Source organism: Dacryopinax primogenitus (genome assembly GCF_000292625.1).
Source record: "Dacryopinax primogenitus strain DJM-731 SS1 chromosome Unknown DACRYscaffold_10, whole genome shotgun sequence".
Taxonomy (NCBI): domain Eukaryota; kingdom Fungi; phylum Basidiomycota; class Dacrymycetes; order Dacrymycetales; family Dacrymycetaceae; genus Dacryopinax; species Dacryopinax primogenitus.
In genome coordinates this window covers 1-18416 of record NW_024467207.1, presented here as the reverse complement: position 1 = coordinate 18416, position 18416 = coordinate 1, and the positions used below count along the sequence as shown (strand labels likewise).

The 18416-nt window shown below is 52.6% G+C and overlaps 6 protein-coding genes across 6 annotated transcripts; 4 read left to right on the top strand and 2 right to left on the bottom strand.

The window, feature by feature from the left end:
* The first annotated feature begins 482 nt into the window (after positions 1–482).
* Positions 483–2648, top strand: DACRYDRAFT_22455 (uncharacterized protein). The gene is made up of 6 exons (XM_040772808.1): positions 483–699; positions 752–886; positions 935–1342; positions 1392–1613; positions 1665–2220; positions 2273–2648. Exons 1-6 carry the CDS (start codon positions 574–576, stop codon positions 2389–2391), a joined length of 1566 nt encoding a protein of 521 aa, XP_040628127.1. The 5' UTR covers positions 483–573; the 3' UTR covers positions 2392–2648.
* Positions 2649–4689: 2041 nt separating this feature from the next.
* DACRYDRAFT_22448 (uncharacterized protein) lies at positions 4690–5529 on the top strand. The gene is made up of 4 exons (XM_040772807.1): positions 4690–4787; positions 4844–4876; positions 4929–5191; positions 5239–5529. Exons 1-4 carry the CDS (start codon positions 4771–4773, stop codon positions 5361–5363), a joined length of 438 nt encoding a protein of 145 aa, XP_040628126.1. The 5' UTR covers positions 4690–4770; the 3' UTR covers positions 5364–5529.
* A 715-nt stretch (positions 5530–6244) lies between these two features.
* DACRYDRAFT_100256 (uncharacterized protein) lies at positions 6245–9821 on the top strand (the record flags this gene model as incomplete). Its single annotated transcript, XM_040767438.1, has 7 exons — positions 6245–6258; positions 6309–7888; positions 7955–8052; positions 8129–8178; positions 8382–8445; positions 8537–8738; positions 8791–9821. 6 exons carry the CDS (start codon positions 6245–6247, stop codon positions 8708–8710), a joined length of 1980 nt encoding a protein of 659 aa, XP_040628125.1. The 3' UTR covers positions 8711–8738; positions 8791–9821.
* A 97-nt stretch (positions 9822–9918) lies between these two features.
* DACRYDRAFT_22447 (peptidyl-prolyl cis-trans isomerase D) lies at positions 9919–11665 on the bottom strand. Its single transcript, XM_040772806.1, has 6 exons — positions 11387–11665; positions 11313–11329; positions 11236–11256; positions 11026–11182; positions 10650–10975; positions 9919–10598 (listed from the first exon to the last, which is right to left on the bottom strand). The coding sequence occupies exons 1-6, from the start codon at positions 11581–11583 to the stop codon at positions 10195–10197; spliced, it is 1122 nt and encodes a 373-aa protein (XP_040628124.1). The 5' UTR covers positions 11584–11665; the 3' UTR covers positions 9919–10194.
* A 586-nt stretch (positions 11666–12251) lies between these two features.
* On the top strand, positions 12252–13405 carry DACRYDRAFT_67073 (uncharacterized protein; the record flags this gene model as incomplete). Its single annotated transcript, XM_040775836.1, has 1 exon — positions 12252–13405. One exon carries the CDS (start codon positions 12252–12254, stop codon positions 13371–13373), a length of 1122 nt encoding a protein of 373 aa, XP_040628123.1. The 3' UTR covers positions 13374–13405.
* A 97-nt stretch (positions 13406–13502) lies between these two features.
* On the bottom strand, positions 13503–17341 carry DACRYDRAFT_67068 (PNTB-domain-containing protein). The gene is made up of 11 exons (XM_040775835.1): positions 17219–17341; positions 16666–17164; positions 16240–16618; positions 16028–16190; positions 15232–15978; positions 14637–15186; positions 14414–14585; positions 14082–14367; positions 13994–14032; positions 13758–13946; positions 13503–13710 (listed from the first exon to the last, which is right to left on the bottom strand). The coding sequence occupies exons 1-11, from the start codon at positions 17277–17279 to the stop codon at positions 13604–13606; spliced, it is 3192 nt and encodes a 1063-aa protein (XP_040628122.1). The 5' UTR covers positions 17280–17341; the 3' UTR covers positions 13503–13603.
* Between the last annotated feature and the right edge of the window lie 1075 nt (positions 17342–18416).

Sequence of the window (18416 nt, the reverse complement as noted above, 5' to 3'; positions counted from 1 at the left end):
CGGAGGCAAAAATGTTTGTATAGAATCGAGTTTACACAAAGATGCTTATCGGGCGGACCTGGGAGTCGCGGGCAGCATGTGCAACGTCGGGAGGTCGGGCGACTGGAAATGCTGACAAGAACTTTGGATCGTGCTGAATAAATGGGAGTAGCCGGAAGATGAGAGTTCACCGAGGCGTATGTAGCAGGCTCTTGAATTTTTGGGCGACATGATCAGAGTACGTGAATTACGCTGATATTACCTGTGCGCAAGTGTGGATTAATTGGAATGCGTATCAACGGGAGTGACATGCGCGTGGCTTATCGCGGGTGAGGGGTGATGAGCGCATGGTGTGTGGTGCGCTTGTTCTATCCTCGACCCCAACCCATGCTCAAGATAGACCGGACCACACTAGCGAGGGCTACATCAGACAGTCCCCTGGGAGAGAGTACATAATGCTCACCGGTTACATACGCTTCTCCTTTCCTTCTTTGCCCCTGGTCCGCCCCTTCTGCTTTTGGCCAAAGCCTCTTGAAGGCACGCACACGACCACCCACTGCAACGATCTGACAACGACTGTGATCAACATCCAAGATGTCCTCCTCCCCCACATCCGAGATCCGTGAGAAGGACCTCGAAAAGTCACAGAAGGATTACTACCCTCAACATGTCCCCGATACGATCCAGGAGATCCGGCCTACCACCGGACCCCTCGCTGCTGTCCGTATATACCTTGTAATCAAGCCAGTAACCATGTTGACCGGTATACCAGCTTTGGGCGATGGTAGAAAAGTTTGACCGGTATGGTGTTGAGGTCCGTGGTATTGAGCGCGTAAAGCCGGAGGAGCGGAATCCCACGCAGAGTGCCTGGGATGCTTGCACAATGTGGATGGCTGCGAATTGCAATGTGCGCTGAGATTTGGTTGAAGGGGTCCACATCTGATGCAGGGTTTAGATCTCAACGTTTTCTTTGGGAACGCTGGGTACCTCCATCTTCTACCTCAGTTTGAGAGAGTGCTTTCTGTGTATTCTCTTCTTCAACCTCCTCTCCACCCTTCCAGTCGCCTACTTCTCCACCTGGGGCTGCAAGCTTGGTCTGCGTCAAATGACTATCGGGCGCTTCAGCTTCGGCTACTACACCTCCCTTGTACCAGTTGTTTTGAACTTGATCGCTTGTGTTGGGTGGTCGACAATTAACTCGATCGTCGGTGCTTCAGTTCTTCGCGCCGTCAGCCCGGACTCGGATCACAACATTCCGGTTGCTGCCGCTATCGTCATCATTGCAGTTCTGACAACCATCGTATCGCTTTTCGGCTACAAGGTTGTTCACGCCTATGAGCGCTATTCCTGGTACCCAGTCGCTGTATGTACCAATCTGAGTGTGTGCGAGCGATAAGCTGATTCGGCTTTAGGTCATCTTCATTATCCTTCTCGGCCTCTCTGCCAAGTACATGGTATCGGGCCCATATGGTGGCACTGGCTCGCTCGAGGAAGGTAATATCCTGTCGTTCGGTGCAGCCATCGTTGGATTCGGTCTTGGCTGGTCCAGTCTCGCCGCTGATTACACCGTCAGCATGCCTGAGAAAACCCCGTCGTGGAAGATCTTCTGCCTCACCTATGCCGGCCTGAATATCGTGAGTCGCGTTGTGTGGGCTTGCCGAACTCGTAGCTGATAGGTGTTCTAGCCCCTCGTCCTGATCGAGACCCTTGGAGCTGCCATGACCACGGTCACCCCCGACGAATACCAGGCTGCATTTGCGGATGGTGGTATTGGGGGTCTGATCGGTGCAGGCCTTAGCCCCGCAAAAGGCTTCGGCCAGTTCCTGCTGGTCCTCCTCGCTCTTTCCATCGTGGGGAACAACATCCCGAATATGTACAGCTTGGCCCTCACCGCCCAGGTGCTCGGCCGCTGGGTTCAGATGATCCCACGTTTCTTCCTCGTTCTTGTCGGTACTGCAGTCTACATCGTCCTCGCTATTGTAGGCGCGTCTCATTTCGAGGATTGGCTCGATACCCTGCTTGTGCTTCTTTCGTACTGGCTCGCCATCTACTCAACAATCCTGATCGAGGAACACTTCATTTTCCGCGGTGGCAAGTGGACAAATTACATGCCCAATGAGTACAACAACACTCGCCTGCTTCCCCTTGGTCTAGCCGCGCTGTTCGCGCTCTGCTGTGGAATTGCTGGTGCTGTGTTGGGTATGGCGACCGTGTGGTATGTCGGCGTACTTGGGAGGCTGAGTGAGTTCCTTCTACCTTACACATAGAAAACGACTGATTGAACTTGTTTCAGTTGGTGATCCCGTTTTCGGTGGGGACATAGGCTTTGAGTTGGCGCTGGGGTTCACTGCGATAACATACCCGCCGGCACGTTGGCTCGAGAAGCGCCTCACACCTTCTCGCATTGCTTAGATTCATATGTGAAGGAGATTCCAAGCACCTTTCACTTCTTTCTGGCTGTTTAGGGGTTAATATGACAGTGAAAATTGTATAGCTTATCATCGATTTGGGGATACGGTAACTTCTAGCAATGTACGCGTATCGTTGGGCTTGTTTTGTCCTGAACGTGCTTCATGCATATGACGGCTTCCTTCGTGCGCGTTCTCTCCATCTGTCGAAGCTCCGCATCAGGACCCAAGCTGCTATGGCAACAAATCAACAGTAAATGTCAACAATTCCATGATCCAAGAACGTTCCCAGAAAGAGGGTGACAAGAACAAAAGGACTGATCATGTACGGACAAAGGGTTCACCTCAGTACATGCCAAGAAGCAAAGAACCCTGGCCGAATCAAATACAATGTGCGAATAGAATGTGCGGACACATGGCAACAAGGCCCGATCCAATGTACAGGGGCCGGATGCCGCACCGCTTTCATCAAGAGAAGCTCGGTACGAGCCCCTTTCCCCACCAGTGAGATGGGTGACAAGCTCCTTCCTTCCTGTCCATGACATCTTCTTTCTCTTGTCAATCAAATCTACACGAAATTTGTCTATATAATGACGCACAATAACCTACTCTTCCCCTCAGCAACACCTCCAGCCTTCGCACCTCAGCAACTCTTGTGCCCAACACCTCACTTCGAGCAACTGTTATCCGCTCCAACCTTCTTGCACAACACCCTCGCGCAACATCCCGCTTAACCCAATTACTATCAACAACAGCAATGTCTTCCTACGCTGCATTCTCCGTCCCCGCTTCCCCCACTGCCAACGCCTTCCACATCAGCAAGGGCAGGCGCCACTCTAGTGTCCTCCTGGACATCTCAGGCGCCATGCGCGGTGCTTCCTCCCAGCCCTCGGGCAAGCAATCCCCACCACCGACCAAGGGCGGCCGCCGTCCTTCCCAGGCATGGGGCACGATGAGGGCATGACTGCCTCGTGCATCGAGCGACGTCGAGCAGCCTTCGCGGCGCTTTTCCGTTCCTATCATCCCGTCGCCCCCTCCGCATTCGCATTCAAGCACGCAATCATACTACGCATATCAACAACGACACTATCTCAGCTTTGCACTTGCCTTTCTCTCATGATCACCATTCGCAACGCGCGTCGTCCGCGCCTTCTACAACATCAATCACATCACGCATCAAGTCTTGTCTTCGCATCCTCGATCGCAGTCTCATCCACGCAATCGATACCCCCAATAAAATCAATCCTTTCACACCAGCGTTTCGGCGATGTGATCTGGTTATCAGCGGCCGATGGGTGTAGAGATTGGGTTTCATTTCTCGCAGTTTCATCATTTCACGGGTCCCTAAAGCAACTATGCACTGTATTTTCTCATCTGTAACGAGCATTAAATGGGGTCCAGAATGCCCCTTGTAGTCATACATACAATCATCAATGATACAGATTACAACTTCCTTGGTGTGCGAACCGCCCTTATCGGGCAACAGCCAGACCAGGGATGTATAACGAAAAGCCCGTTTCAAACGAAGCTGTCGGATCCGCTCCAGGCCTTGTCAAAGAATCAAGTATCAAAGGCCCTGTTGGTAGGGATTTGGGTGCGGTGGAATGAGGCTGGTCTTAGAGCGGAGAGTAGTAAAGGTGGAAATGGCACTGCCTGAAATCGAGGCTGCGCAACGGCCGCGGCACTTTCCGCTGTGAGGAGCGGAAGGCAGGTCTCGCTCGTGAACACATATTTTGGGCAGAATATTGCTGATGATGCCTGTCACGACCAGACGTGACAAGCACGTTCTTCAGACTCATGATGGGGTCTTCGAGTATGACGACGCCTTTACAAGCAATAGTCAATCAGTGAATAGTGTTGGAGTCGTCAAAGTAAGGGAAGAAAACCGCCAGGGATGTAACGTGTCGCGTGACAGAGAGACCCGCCGAGCGGCTCAGCCCCAATCCGACCCGCCCGGTGCGAGGCGAACCGCAAACGAGGATATCACATAATTGTTGAGAAGGAGACCAGTTGAGAGAGAGATGGTTGAGAAGTGACCACGAGGAGAAGTTACTAGAAAAAGATAATTAAGTGAACTAGGGGAAGAGGAGATGGGTCCGGGTGAAGGGGAAAATGGAGTCGCGTGAGTATGATGTCAGGTGCGGGTAGACCCACTAGACCATTCTCCCCCTTTCGTCACCTGCCCAGCCAATTGGTCTATGGCCCGACCGGCCAATCACCACATCGCGCAACCATCCCCCAATCGTGTGTGCATATATAAGACCCACTCCTCCCTCGGCACTCTCTCCCTCTCACTTTCCATCACCCCAGCATAACTCCATCCATTTAACATCCATCTAAGGCCCTCTAACGGACCATCCCCTCATCCTACATACTCCCTAACATGACCCGTACTCAGCGGTAAGTCCATCATCACTCACCAGGTGACGCGTTTGAGCTCACACGACTACCCTTAGCTCTACAGATCCTCATGCTCTCATAAAGGACAGGCAAGTTAACCTCTTTCAACGCATATATGCACTCCTCTGACATCATGAACAGATCTGAAGCTAGGAACGGTCTTGACAAATCCATGAAGAAACAAGGTGGCGGTCCTCACTCATGGGGCTCCCTCAAGGATGAGGCGCGACTCGAACTCGAAGCTGACGAGGACGAGAGATTCGAGGAGGATCTCGGACAGGATGCCTCTCGTCAGGAGCCTCTGAGCCCCAAGACTGTTCAGCCAGGCGAATTCACAGAGGAAGAGGAGAGGGTTAAAACCGAGGCTATCAACATCAGGACTGGTATCAAGAACGGCGGTCCTCGTACGTTTTACTTCTTACTCATGTATTTATGCTCAGTGGAGGGACAGTCGACCTCAATGCCATTGCTCAGACCTCGGTTGCCGTCTCCGGCTCTCCTCCCCGTTCTCGCAACGAGTTCAGCCCCGTCAGCACCCCCAGCGAGGCGCACACTACCAGGACCGGCGACTTCTGATTGCACTCCAACTCGATTTGGCGCCGGTCGATCAGATCGTTAACCCCTATGTTGATTGCATCATCCGAGCCGACCCAGACCGCTCATTTTAGCATTACTTACCGGCCAACAGTATAAATATAAAGATTGATGTACCCATAGGAATAGCAATTCAAGTCAAGTGGTTCATTTGATGGGGAGGGGGGAATGTTCCGAGTATTGACTAACCTTGTGGCAGGGTTAGCTACAACTGCGTCACGCGACACGTAGGTCAATTCCAATCTGGGCGGACACGTCCATGCGGCGCACAAATGCGGGGTAATGCCACGTTGCATCGAAACATCGAATCTGCCTCGTCCTTCCAGCCCACCGTTTCCTACGTCGACCGCATGCCAGCTCACAGACCTTCCTGTCCGAATATTCTCGATTGCATACAATCCCATATGCTGCTGGCATGGTTCGGATGACGATTTTACCGCCAGCCTGGCCCTCAGCAATGACGTGCCCACTTCAGAATGGCCCATCGTACATGCACGTTCATTGCCATCGTCGAACGACCAGGATATCTGCATATCTTCGACACTGATGAGGAGCTAATCACGTTTGACCGCAACCAGTCATGTACCTATCCGCGGTGCGGGTCCATCCTGTCCTTCTGCTGGATCGTCAACTCAATGAGATTGTTCGGACGGTAATGTCACAAAGTTCTATTGAGAGGGTTCTATCGCATTCTGCTCCTCTTGCTGGCCGAGCGTATCAACTAGAATCCCATTATCTGGGCCGATTTGTGTACTGTCATCCGCTGGGCTAGCAATATCGGCGGAACGCTATCGTCTTCTGTACGGTACGCAGCGGTACATAATCCCAATCCTCTGGAGCTGTTCCGGGCAACTCGCCCCGCCATGGCCACTAGAATGTGAGTAGGCGATTGGTCTGTTTGCCGTTTAAGCACTAACCCATTTGCAGGCTCTCTCGTTTCGTCGTGAAACTCGCTCGGCCCAAAGTCTTCAGAGTGGACAGCTACGAGCACTTTGGCCTAGAGCGCGTCGAAAAGCAGATCCGTGAATATGAGCACTTGGGCGACAATGCCATTCTCGATGCCTCGATCCTCGATTGCGACCGTGCATTATCCCTTGTCCTTCCCAACTTACTTGCAGACCCCGACCAAGCGGCAAAGTGGACCGTGCCAATGGCGTCTTGCCTGCGTCTACGTTTCGAGCGGGATGGCGTGCCAAAAGACATCAAGGACGCTCGCCAGATGCTTGAAAATGTGCTCGCTTCCGTCACACCGGGTAGCACGATCCATACTAAAGCACTGTATGCGCTTGGACACCTATTCGCCGCGCTACATCATCACACCGGTGTTCGCGAACATATTTCCCAGGCTCATAATTGTTTTGGGAGAGCCCTGGATGGCATGGAGATGATGACGGTAGAGGATGCAACCGCCATTGAGATGGACCTTCTTATTGCACTGGCCTGGTGTCTCAACACAATTCCCGCCCGCAAAGCCAATTCCGAAGCGATCCGTCTGTGCTCATCCGTCCTGCACGAAGCAAAGGATACGGATGCCGTATTTGTGCTTGCCGCACATGGACTGTCTTGCGCTTCCTACTCACGCTGGGACATGAACTCGCGGCAAGACAAAACAGACTTGATTAATGCACAGGACTATGCACGGCGAGCTGCAGAGACTCCACATCGTCTGCGTGCAAGACACCTCACTTGGTTAGCAACATTGTGCCGCGAACGCGCGGATTCTGGTGACGACGCCTCGTACTTTGAAGAAGCAATCGAGCGAAGCGCGGAAGCCGTCGAGCTAATGAAAGAACGTCATGCGCCGGCTTCTCACGAGGTGTCTACCAGCCTTATCGCTCTCGGTCTGGCCTACTACTCGCGCTACAAAGTCCACAACGCTCCAGAAGATCTCGATAACGCTATCAACTTGCATCGCCGTGCACTGACAACTATCGCTTTCACACACTTTTCTGTTAGGCATACCCTCGTCGATTGTCTGTGCGATCGCTATCAAGCACTCGGGCTTCCGAAAGACATCGAAGATGCGTTCGAAATTGCAAAGCAAGCCTTTGGGGATGCACCGCACCGTACGAATGACAAGCTTCTTTCGCTTGCCAACATTGGTCGAACGCTTGCATTGCGCTATTCACATGGCAAGGAGAATACAGATTTCACAGCCTCGCAGGCTGCGTTAAGCGATGCCGCTCAGATGTTCCGTGAAAGCGAAGGGTATCCCCCGGGATTGATGGTGTTTATCCTGGAGCTCCTTGCCAAGATTCACGACATCCACTTTCAGGTGCGTCGTCGTCCGGAAGATGCAGAACTGTCTCTTCGCTATGTAGAAGAGGCGATCGCCATAAGGAAGGAGTTCGCGCTTCCGTTGGAAGAACCCAGTCCACGCAACTCATCGATCACCCAGCACAACAGCGTGTCCGAAACGGCTGAGAACGAGCCACATTCCAAAGGAGCTGACGTCTCGATCAGTCAAGAAAGGCACAGTGATGAGAGTGCTGATTTCCAGCTCATGAGTCAGGAGCCCGTTGACGAGGCCTGACAGTCCTTTCGATTGCTGTTTAGCTTGTGTGTATTCTTAGCTTGTTTCCTAACTTTCCTCGCCGAAGACACTTCTTCCAAGTTTCTTCCCCTGTTCCGATTCTTGGGTAGGACGCTTTGTTCAGATTATGTGGCGCATGTGTGTGCACTATGAAGATGCCGTGTTATCCTCGTGCGCTCCAGGCATTTCTACCTTGAATAGTGACACTTCGCAGTATGCGACGTATGTGATACCCCTTGGTGGATACACATGGGACGGAACAACGTAAGTAAGGGTAGGTCCGACTGGGATGAGGGACTGGGTTAAGCTTTGAAGTCTAAAAGGCTCCGGTATGTACTGTGGGTATGTCGCACACTTGGAATGCGTCTTATTGACAAACATCTGTTCATTCTTCTTATCAATGTTGATATATCGCACATAACACTGGTGAGCACACATACACAAACTAGACTATGACGGCCATCCAGCGGTCAGTCAACGGAGGAATGCTCGTGTTTGGACCCCACGTCGCTCCTCCTCGCACTCCGCAATGTAAGTAATGTCCGTCCTCCTCGACTCCTTCACATAATCCCCTCACGTTCCTTTCGTTCTTACTCTTACATTACTCTCTCTACTCTAATAGGTTCTCGAAGCTGCATCTATTGCGCTTCTTCTTTCGTCGGATAGATGGACTCAAGACTTGGTGACTTCAACACGACCGTTCGTGACCATGTCAAGTACTACTTTTGGCCTGAAGGTGTCAAGTTCAACGGAGAGACTGTCGATCCTAGCCAAGTTGGAGCAGAGTGGGATTTGACAACCGCACCGTGGTTGAGCTACGATAGGTGCGTTTCGTTTAAACAACTTCATGGTGGGCATGACTGACATCGACGACAGTTCAACACGCTTTCTCTCTGGGGTTACACCCGACTCCTACTTGAACGGCACCTCCGACCCCATCCAAATACCCCTGAACCTGACCTATCCGGGCTCTGACTCAGCCCCTACCACGCTCTTTGTTGATGTCCATCCTTATCAGTTCACATCTCTCGACCTCCCTCAATTCAACTACACCTCCGGTCCCCTCAACTACACCTTCGCCCAATATATGCGCACACCACAATCTCCACAGCTATGGGTTGAAGCATTCTACAATCCGCAGGAAGCTGGACAGTGGCTCCGGCTAAATGATGCTAGAACAGGACTATTCGGATCAGCATCGAATACGTCTTATGACAGCGTCAGTGTTGAACTCCTCGCGTGGGACATGTCAACCAACTTGACATCCACATCTACCGTCATTCTCCAACTCCATTCCTCTACCTCGGCCGCTCCCACTACCTCCTCGAGCCCTGCACCGACAGAGGCCCCTTCCTCGGCAATCGCAGCCGGTGGTCTGTCGAAGGCAGGCACCATCGCGTTGATTGCCAGTCTATGCGGTGTCTTCTTGTTAGGCCTCCTCTGCCTCCTATTCGTCTGCTGTTGCAGATGGCGACGAAAACGGCGACAGGAGTTATCCGTCCGCCAAAAGGGCATCGGAAAGCCTGTTCGCGCCCCATCCTCCCTGCCCCCGCCTATCTTGCAGCACCCGGCCATGTCCTCGGCTGCGAGCTCCCCTACGCTCTGCGCCGACTCCCCAGATATCGGCAACCAAAAGAAGGACAAGGAAAAAGCTACGTACGGCAGTGCCGAATCCCCACACGGCTTCGATCACACGAGGAGCTTTACCCCGGCAAACCAACTGCGCATCGTATACCCAAACACAGTGCGGATCGTCTACCCGAACGCTTACTTACCGCAAGAAAACTCTCCGCCAGATGGCTCGTTCTTGGCTTCTGATTCCCACGAGGGATACCTCCCAGCACATGACATTTCTTATACTCCCCCAGACCTGGACAGTCAATACGGCCTAACAGGCAGCAAGTCGGAATCACAACATAGCCCCAACCATGACAGAAGCAACTCCCCGGTTGATCAGCTCCGAGTCGTATACCCAAATGCATTCCTGTCGCAGGAAGAATCACCACCGGACGATTCATTCCTCGCATCCGAGTCAAACGAGACATACCAACAACGAACAGGGATTACACTTACTCAAGAAGATCTGCGCAGCCAATTTGGCGTGACAGCCAGCGAATCTCAACAGATTCGTATGATTGACGAAGCTGTGCGCAGTTCTGTATCTGATCGTCACATGTCAAGCGAGGCAGGGGAACATGCGGAGGCGTGGAGGAGCCCCCTAATGACATTCTTCGATACAGTTGTAAGACGTGACTCGTAGACTAAAAGTGGTCGTTACATCTACATCGAGAAGAGAGACTTGTACGCCTTCTTCTCTTTCTCACGCTTCTGCTTGCGTCGCTGCTCCAGCTTCTCTTTCTCGACCTTGATCGCAGCGTCTCCTGGTACCCTGGATGCTGCCTCCTTCAGATCCTGCTCCGCCAGCTCATCATCTCCAGTAGCAACGTGCGCCAGCGCACGACGGTACAGAGCCTTCCCTTGATCAGCAAGTGTCAGGTTAGGAACGTTGAGTGCGCGGGTTGCGCTACTGATCGTGAGTTGGCGAGACAAAGGTGTGGCAACGCGTACACCAGCGAGGGCGATATTGAGGAGGATAGGAACGAGGACGGTTGGCCAGGCGCTCTTGATCTCCGGACTGACATCTTCTGGGAGAACAGGATGTACATCAAGGTACCGCAGCGCCTCTGCACGTCTGTCAGCTCGTGCATATAGGCGCATATACGATGCCAGCGTACTCTGATACTTGTCTAGCGCCTCATCGAACTTCTGAGCCTTAAAGAGCAACCCTGCGATATTCTTCAACTCAGTCGCGATTTCCATAGTAACCTTTGGGTCTTGTACAGCCGCATCCGCCTCATCGTCCGGGTAATCTTCGTAGTGGTCCGCAGCGGCGGGACCAGTGACGGTAACAACGGGAGCTTCGTCGCTGCCTGGAGAGAGTTCTCCGCAGGCGGCGATGACGACGGCACCGGTAGGGACGTCGCCTAGTCCAGTAGGGGTATTCTCGATCTTACGGACGACGCTCTTTCCCTTGATGACCTCTCCGAAAACGACATGTTTGCTGAATATGAAATTGTAAGGGTGGTCGTGCGACAACGTCAGTGGACATACCCGTCGAGGTGAGGCGTAGGTGCACAAGTGATGAAGAACTGGGATCCGTTGGTATTCTGGCCAGCATTGGCCATGGAGAGGAGGAAGGGCTTCTCATGCTTCACGGGGAAAGCCTCATCTTCGAAGCGCTCGCCGTAGATAGACTCGCCGCCAGTCCCTGGTGGTGACGGGTCAGTATGAGTCCGATGAGGCGAGCATTTCTTGACGAACCATTCCCAGCAGTAAAGTCACCTTGAAGGGCTTGGTAAGTTTCGGAAGACTCGTGGGAAATAAGGAAAGCAACATACCCCCCTGGATCATGAAGCTGGAGGTGCGGGATAATCAGTAAAGCACTACCAGTACCCGAGGATGTGGTGCTCACCCCTTGATGACACGATGGAAAGAGCACCCAGCATAATGGAGGGGCTTTCCTGCCTGACCGATGCCCTTCTCGCCTGTACAGAGAGCGCGAAAGTTCTCCGCAGTGCGAGGGACCTTGTCTGCGTAGAGCTCGAAGATGATCCTGCCTGCGGGTTGACCGGCGATAGTAATATCAAAATAGCAGCGTGGACGAGCCATGGATACAGCGATAATAAGAGGTGATTAGAGGTGAGAGAAAAGAAGATGAGAGGAGAGAGGCAAGAGGATTACAAGAGAGGAGGGCACGAGGGCGCACGACGGAAACGACCAGAAGGAATTGAGGGTTTGTATAACAGGGTTCGGCCATTCCGCCCTAAACATCCCTTGTTCCTCCATTAACAGCATAGCCACATTATCATACCGAGAAGTTCTGCCTTTTCACCATGTCAACCATATAGTACAGGTAGACTACTTCTGTAATAGCTACAAGTGATGCTCCACACAGAAGACACCAGACACATTGTAACTCAGGTGAACCGGAAAAGTTACAGAAAATACTTCGGAGAAGCATGAATGACGTGGAGGTTTCCTTACCCGGAACTTTGGTTGTCAAGGAAGGTGTTCCGTGTATCCAGTTGCAAAACTTGAACGTGAATATTGTAATGTCCACTTCTATTAATAATTTATGATAAGCTTAAGGTGTAAGGGAGAGATAGGCTCTGTGAATTGAAGAGTGGGAGCAAGGTCATGTGACCCCCTACTCTGAGGGATTTGACATGTGAAATGCGCCTCATAACCGACATCGACGCCCCAAGCATCTCTCTTTCTTCTTCTCTTCCTCTCCCTCCTCCTCCTCCTCCTCTTCCACCACCACCACCATCATCATCATGGCCGCTCCTCCTAAGCCCTGGGAACGTCAAACGCAAGTATCAGCAGCAGCAGCAGCACCGACCGTAACCGCCACCGCCCCTTCCATGCCAGCTGAGACACGCCCTTCAGTCGACTCGGCACCATCACTCCCTACGCGCCCGTCATCCATCACCAATCCATTACCCACAGTCGCAGGATCATCAGCACTCGCTCAGCCTTTTGTATCCAGCTATTCACAACCTTACTCCGCGTATGGTAACACATTCGGCGCACCCTATTCTTCACCTTACTCATCATTTGGGTCACCTTACTCGCGCTTTGGCTCCTATGGAGGATACGGTGGTTATGGAGGGGGATACGGGGGATACAGCAGCCCCTACAACCCTCTTATGCCAGGGCAGCCAGGATACGATCCAAACAACCCGTCATTGACTCAACGGATGGAGGCATCAACCTCCCAAACCTTCCAACTCCTCTCCTCCCTCGTCCAAACCTTTGGCTCCTTCGCTCAGATGCTTGAGTCTACGTATATGGCAACTCATTCCAGCTTCTTCGCGATGATCGGCGTGGCAGATCAATTTGCAACTCTTCGCAAGTATCTAGGAGAGGTATTGGGCGTATTCAGCTTGCTGGCTTGGTTGAGAGGCTGGTGGAGAGGCGAACGCACCGCGACCTCCCTTTCCCGCGATTTTCACGCATTCCTTCAAGGAGCGAAAGGACCGGATGGTCGACCACTTCCCAGACCCAGTCGCAAACCCCTCATCATCTTCCTCCTTGCTGCATTCGGATTGCCTTACATGATGCACAAGCTCATTAACCTGCTGTCCAAGAGGCAGCCTCTTCCGCCAATCGCGGACCCGCAAAATGCCCTTGCAAACGGGCAAGAGATCCTCGACCCATCCAGCCTCACTTTTGCTCGTTCACTGTACCCCTTCGATACCACCGATCCTGTTGAGTTACCTCTGAAGAAGAACGAGATCGTCGCCGTGCTGAGCAAGTTGGATCCTGTAACTGGCGTGGAAGGAGAGTGGTGGAGAGGCAGGACGAGGGATGGGAGAACGGGTTGGTTCCCACGGAAGTGGGTTGAGATTATCAAGAAGGGCACTGATGAGCCCGCCACACCCAAGTTGATTGCTTGACACTTCGTGTCCGTCGTTTTGGTTGCGCTCCTGTTGTATGATTACAGACTGGCTATGTTACTCCTTTTCGGGTCCCGATTGGCCCGTACAACACAGTCCGGCGAATGTCATCTATGACTCGATTGAATTGCCAAGATCCACTAGGTAATCAACAAGAATGACTAAGATACAAATGGAACATACCTCCCAGAAGTGCGAAGGAAAGATGTCTAGTAACTGTCTAGCAATATCTAGGATTTCTCCTCTATCGCTTTCTTAATAGCATCGGTTGTGGTCTTCGCGTCACCGAACAACATGCGCGTGTTGGGCATATAGAACAACGGGTTGGGGACGTCCGCTGGACATGATATGAGCATACAGATAGGAATCGTTCTGAGCACATACCGTAGCCACTTGACATGCTTCGTTTCATGACTATAACGTGCTTGGCTTTCCAAACATGGAGCACTGGCATACCCGCGATTGAGGAGCCAGGCTCGAGCGCGATAGGATTCACAGTGTCGTTTGCGCCAATAACTAAGACAACATCAGTGTCGGCAAAGTCCTCGTTGATGTCATCCATCTCCAGGACCACTACAGACGGTAAGCACTGCAACTGCTCTAAAGCAGGTGACACATACCATCATACGGAACGGATGCCTCAGCCAGCAGCACGTTCACTACGGACACTAAGTCAGATGAAGGCATGATGAAATCAACAACACTCACGCTGGCCAGGCATGCGTCCAGCGACAGGATGTACACCGAACCGCACTTTCACACCCATGGCAGCGAGATCCTTCGTGATTTCGGCAATCGTGAACTGAGCTTTAGCAACAGCCATTCCATAGCCAGGCGTGATGATTACGCTTTCAGCATTCTTCAAGACTTCTGCGACCTCTTCTACCGTAGTAGCGGTTACGGTTCCCGTGATTTTAGGTCCATCCGCGTGAGCTGGCATAGGTGGAATACCGCCGAATAATACATTGGTTATTGATCGATTCATTGCTCGGCACTACAGACCGGTAAGATAGAGACGAGAGAGGCATTGGGTGCATTACCATGATGTACGACAGAATTGCACCACTCACTCCAATCAAACTACCGACAGTTGTGAGGAGAGGATTTTCCAACATGAGACCTTCGGCGACGAGGGCAAAACCGGAGTACGAATTCAAGACGGTAATACAGACGGGCATGTCTGCCCCTCCAACAGCCGCAGTCAGAGTCCAGCTGATACGACTGTCAGATTGCTCCGTGCCAGATAATAGCCTTGGAACATACCCTTTTATAAAGCTGAGGACCGTATTTCCAAGCAGACAACCAGCGGCAATTAGGGGAGCAGCGGGTCCTGCTGAGAGGAATGGAACCATCAGACCAAGGTTGGCAGCTAACATTCCGCCATTGACCAGATGGCGGCCGGGAAATACGAGCGGCTTGGAACTCATCTTCCCTGCCAACTTGAGGAATGCCACAATGGAGCCAGTGAATGTAATCCCACCGATCAGAACACCGAGGTAGGCGGTGACCATGTGCAAAGTGGAAACATGGGTGAGATTCCCAAGGACGCTGCCAATTGATGTCAAAACGGCAGCAAGACCGACAACGGAGTGCAACGCCGCAACCGTCTGTGGAAGATCAGTGCCGGTAATTCGGCGACCGATCCAAGTGCCAACCACAGCGCCTATACCAGCCACGGCACCAAACTGTGCCAGAACCGGAGTCGCAAAGCCAACAGCACCGAGGGATGCCAACACACCACTTCCTACGCCGAGAATGCCGAAAGCGTTGCCTTGACGTGCCGTAGTCTGGGATGATAACCCCGAGAGCGCACCTGAAAAACATCAGTGCGCCGTACCTCCGAGAGCACCATACGCACCAATACATAGTACACTGCTTGCCAAGTAACCAGCTTGAACGAGACCAGACATGCCGGTCGCGGCCGAAGTGATAAAGCCCCCAGTAAATACTGCCGCTGGGACGAAGTTCAACCACGGGTATTCTGGAGGATCAGTGGGTCGCTTGAACATATCCAGCATGCGCTGCGTAACAACGAAGCCACCAAATATGTTCACGAATGCGAGGGCCACTGAGAGCGCACCAAGCGCTTGTGGGATCGTGCCCGGGAAATAACCGCCTCCCATGACGAAGAGACCTCCTACTGCAACCATGCCAGAGATAGCGTTCGTGACACTCATGAGGGGAGAGTGTAATGCTGGAGCGACACCCCATACTACGCGGTAGCCGATGAGAGAAGCGAGACCAAAAGTGAAGAAGTTGTCCATAAAAGCCGAGCCGGTTGCCTTGCCGAGTGCCAATACTCCACCCACACCCGCAGTCGTGAGCGCGACCTCGCGAGATGCCTTCTGCCAGGGTGTAATAGCGGTGACTTCCTCCTTTGCCTCAATCTTGGGTGGAAGAGGTGGGGGAGCAGCGACGGCAGATGGGGGAGGCGGCCACATGAGCTTGCCTTTCTCGAGGATCAAGGCGCCACGAACAACGTCATCACTATGGTCAATATTGAAGTAGCCAGGTGTACTGCTGATCGAAAGCAAGAACTTCGTGATGTTATTGGAGTAGAGCGTGGATGATTGTGTGGGCAGACGAGACGGAAGATCGGTGTATCCTAGAGGGAATCAAACTCATGCACGCCGTCGGTGAAAACAGGAGCATACCGATGATGGTGACGCCATTGTTCTGAACGACTTTACCGGCTTGAGTCAGCTCGCAGTTCCCACCGGCCTCAGCAACTAGATCGACGATGACAGAGCCTTGCTTCATGGCTGCGACCATCTCCTTCGTAATCAGCTTGGGAGCTGGCTTGCCGGGGATCAACGCCTAGGATGATGGTCAGCGTGTTGGTACACGAAGCGCAGGGCAATCGTACAGTAGTGATGATTATGTCGACGTTGTTCCGGCATTGGTCCATGAACAATTCCATCTCTTTCTCAATGAACTCCTTGCTCATGACTTTGGCATATCCCCCGGCACCGGAGCCGTCCTCTTGAATGCCTGTGACTTCAAGAAACTCGGCGCCCAGAGATTCGACCTGTTCGCGAGCGACCGGACGGGTATCAAAACCACGGACGATAGCTCCCATACGACGAGCAGTGGCAATAGCAGAGAGACCAGCGACTCCAGCACCGATGACAAGGACCTTGCAGGGAGGGATCTTCCCAGCAGCAGTCGTTTGTCCTGTCAGGAAACGACCAAAGTGGTTAGCAGCCTCCAAGACGGCCTTGTAACCAGCGATATTGGCCATAGAGCTTCTTGAATGAGTGCCGGCTCAAGGCATTTCAAGTAAATTGCTCACCTCAGAGCATCAAACACCTGAGCCCGCGACACACGAGGTATACACTCCATTGCCAAAGCGTTAATCTCCTTCTTCCCCAGCGCCTCGATGAGTTGCTTGTTCTGACCAGGGTAGAGGAAGCTGACGAGAGTGCTGTCCTTCTTCATCTTGTCTACTTCTGTCGAGGTCTGTCCAAACAACGGAGGCCGAACTTTGAGAAGGATGTCGGTTCCAGCATATAGGTCGTCCTTGTTCACGATGGTAGCGCCGGCAGCCTTGTACTGGTCATCGAGGAACTGAGCCTCACGCCCAGCGCCTGTTTCGACGAGCACGCGAGAGAAGCCCTTCTTGAGCAAGGCGGCGGCATTCTGAGGTGTGAGAGCGACGCGACGCTCATCGGGAAATGTCTCAAGGGCGACTCCGACAGTGAGCTTGCTGTATGGGGTGCCGGCGGGGGTGGCAGTCTCCTCTGCTCTCGCAATTGGGGATCGGTGGAATGCACGGAGCAGAAGAGCTGCCGCTGATGGAATGAGGCATTAATGAGGCTCCAATCGAAGTATATGCGCATACGTACCCTGCTTGGAATGGAAGGGTCGCGTGCCCTGAGTCGCCCTGAGGCATAGTAGGGCACTCATGACCGTCGATGGTGGGCTTGTACTCGAAAGCAGTCCTCGCGATCACGGTATTAGTATGCGGGCATCGACCTGGCAGTCGCCGTCGTCGTCTGGACTAGAGAGACTCAGCCGATGTGCTTTGACGTGGAACACGGACCGGCCGAAAGGGGTAAGTGGGTTCAATGACCTGGAGGTGTTTATAGGCGGGTTGACTCTCGCGCTGTCCCTCGTTGTCCTATTTCGACCATCCACCCGCCGTTGCCGACCGCATGTACTCCCCCGCTCGGCCCGGATGTTCAGCCCTTCATGTCATGCAACAAACATCACCCTTTCCCCGCATTCATCCACCCTGCGTACCGATTTACGTGTCCCACTCTCCACATGCCATGTCACATCAGTTGCCAGCGATGCTATTCTAGTGGAACCCCGTACTAAGGCACAATGATTATCGCCTGACTGTCAAGCTAATCAGCAATCAGCCGGCAGCTGTGTTCGGTTACAAATGCAGCCTAATAGGATTACCGGACGCATGATACTTGCCCTCGCGAAATAATACATTCGAACCTTTCGCCCTCACCATTCCAGCAGGTGTTTCTTCCTTGTATTTGTTCAGCACCTGTAAGGGCGTAAACGTTTTCCTTTCCCAGCATGTGTGCTGTCTTGCCCTGCACAGCAAATTTGGAGTGGAAGGAGCGCCAGGATGGGAGGAATGGCTCACCTCGCGCATTAGCCCAGGGTTCTGCCCTCAAACCCTTTATCTAACTCTCCCTTTAACCTCATTATGTTACTAAACCCTACTGCCAGCATCAAGCCCTGAGAGACCCTAACCCTAAAGGTCCAGGGTATGTACTGTAATTTATTGAAAGCTGTGAATTACACATGTGACTTACTATCCAGTGTTTGATTATTTATGGGGCTCTGGGCTTCCCTAGGGTCAGTTTCTTGATCAGATATGATCACAAGGTATGTATCAAGGCTATAGAAACCCCAAGAGACCTCAGGGGGTATGTGCTGTGATTTATTGAAAGCTGTGAATTCACAAGTGAGTAGTGTTTGATTATTTCTTAGGCTCTGGAGTTTAATTGCTTTCATTGGGTTGGTCCCTGTCAGGGCACCAGCTCATTGGTTGGTCAAGAGACATGACTAAGCCTTTATGAC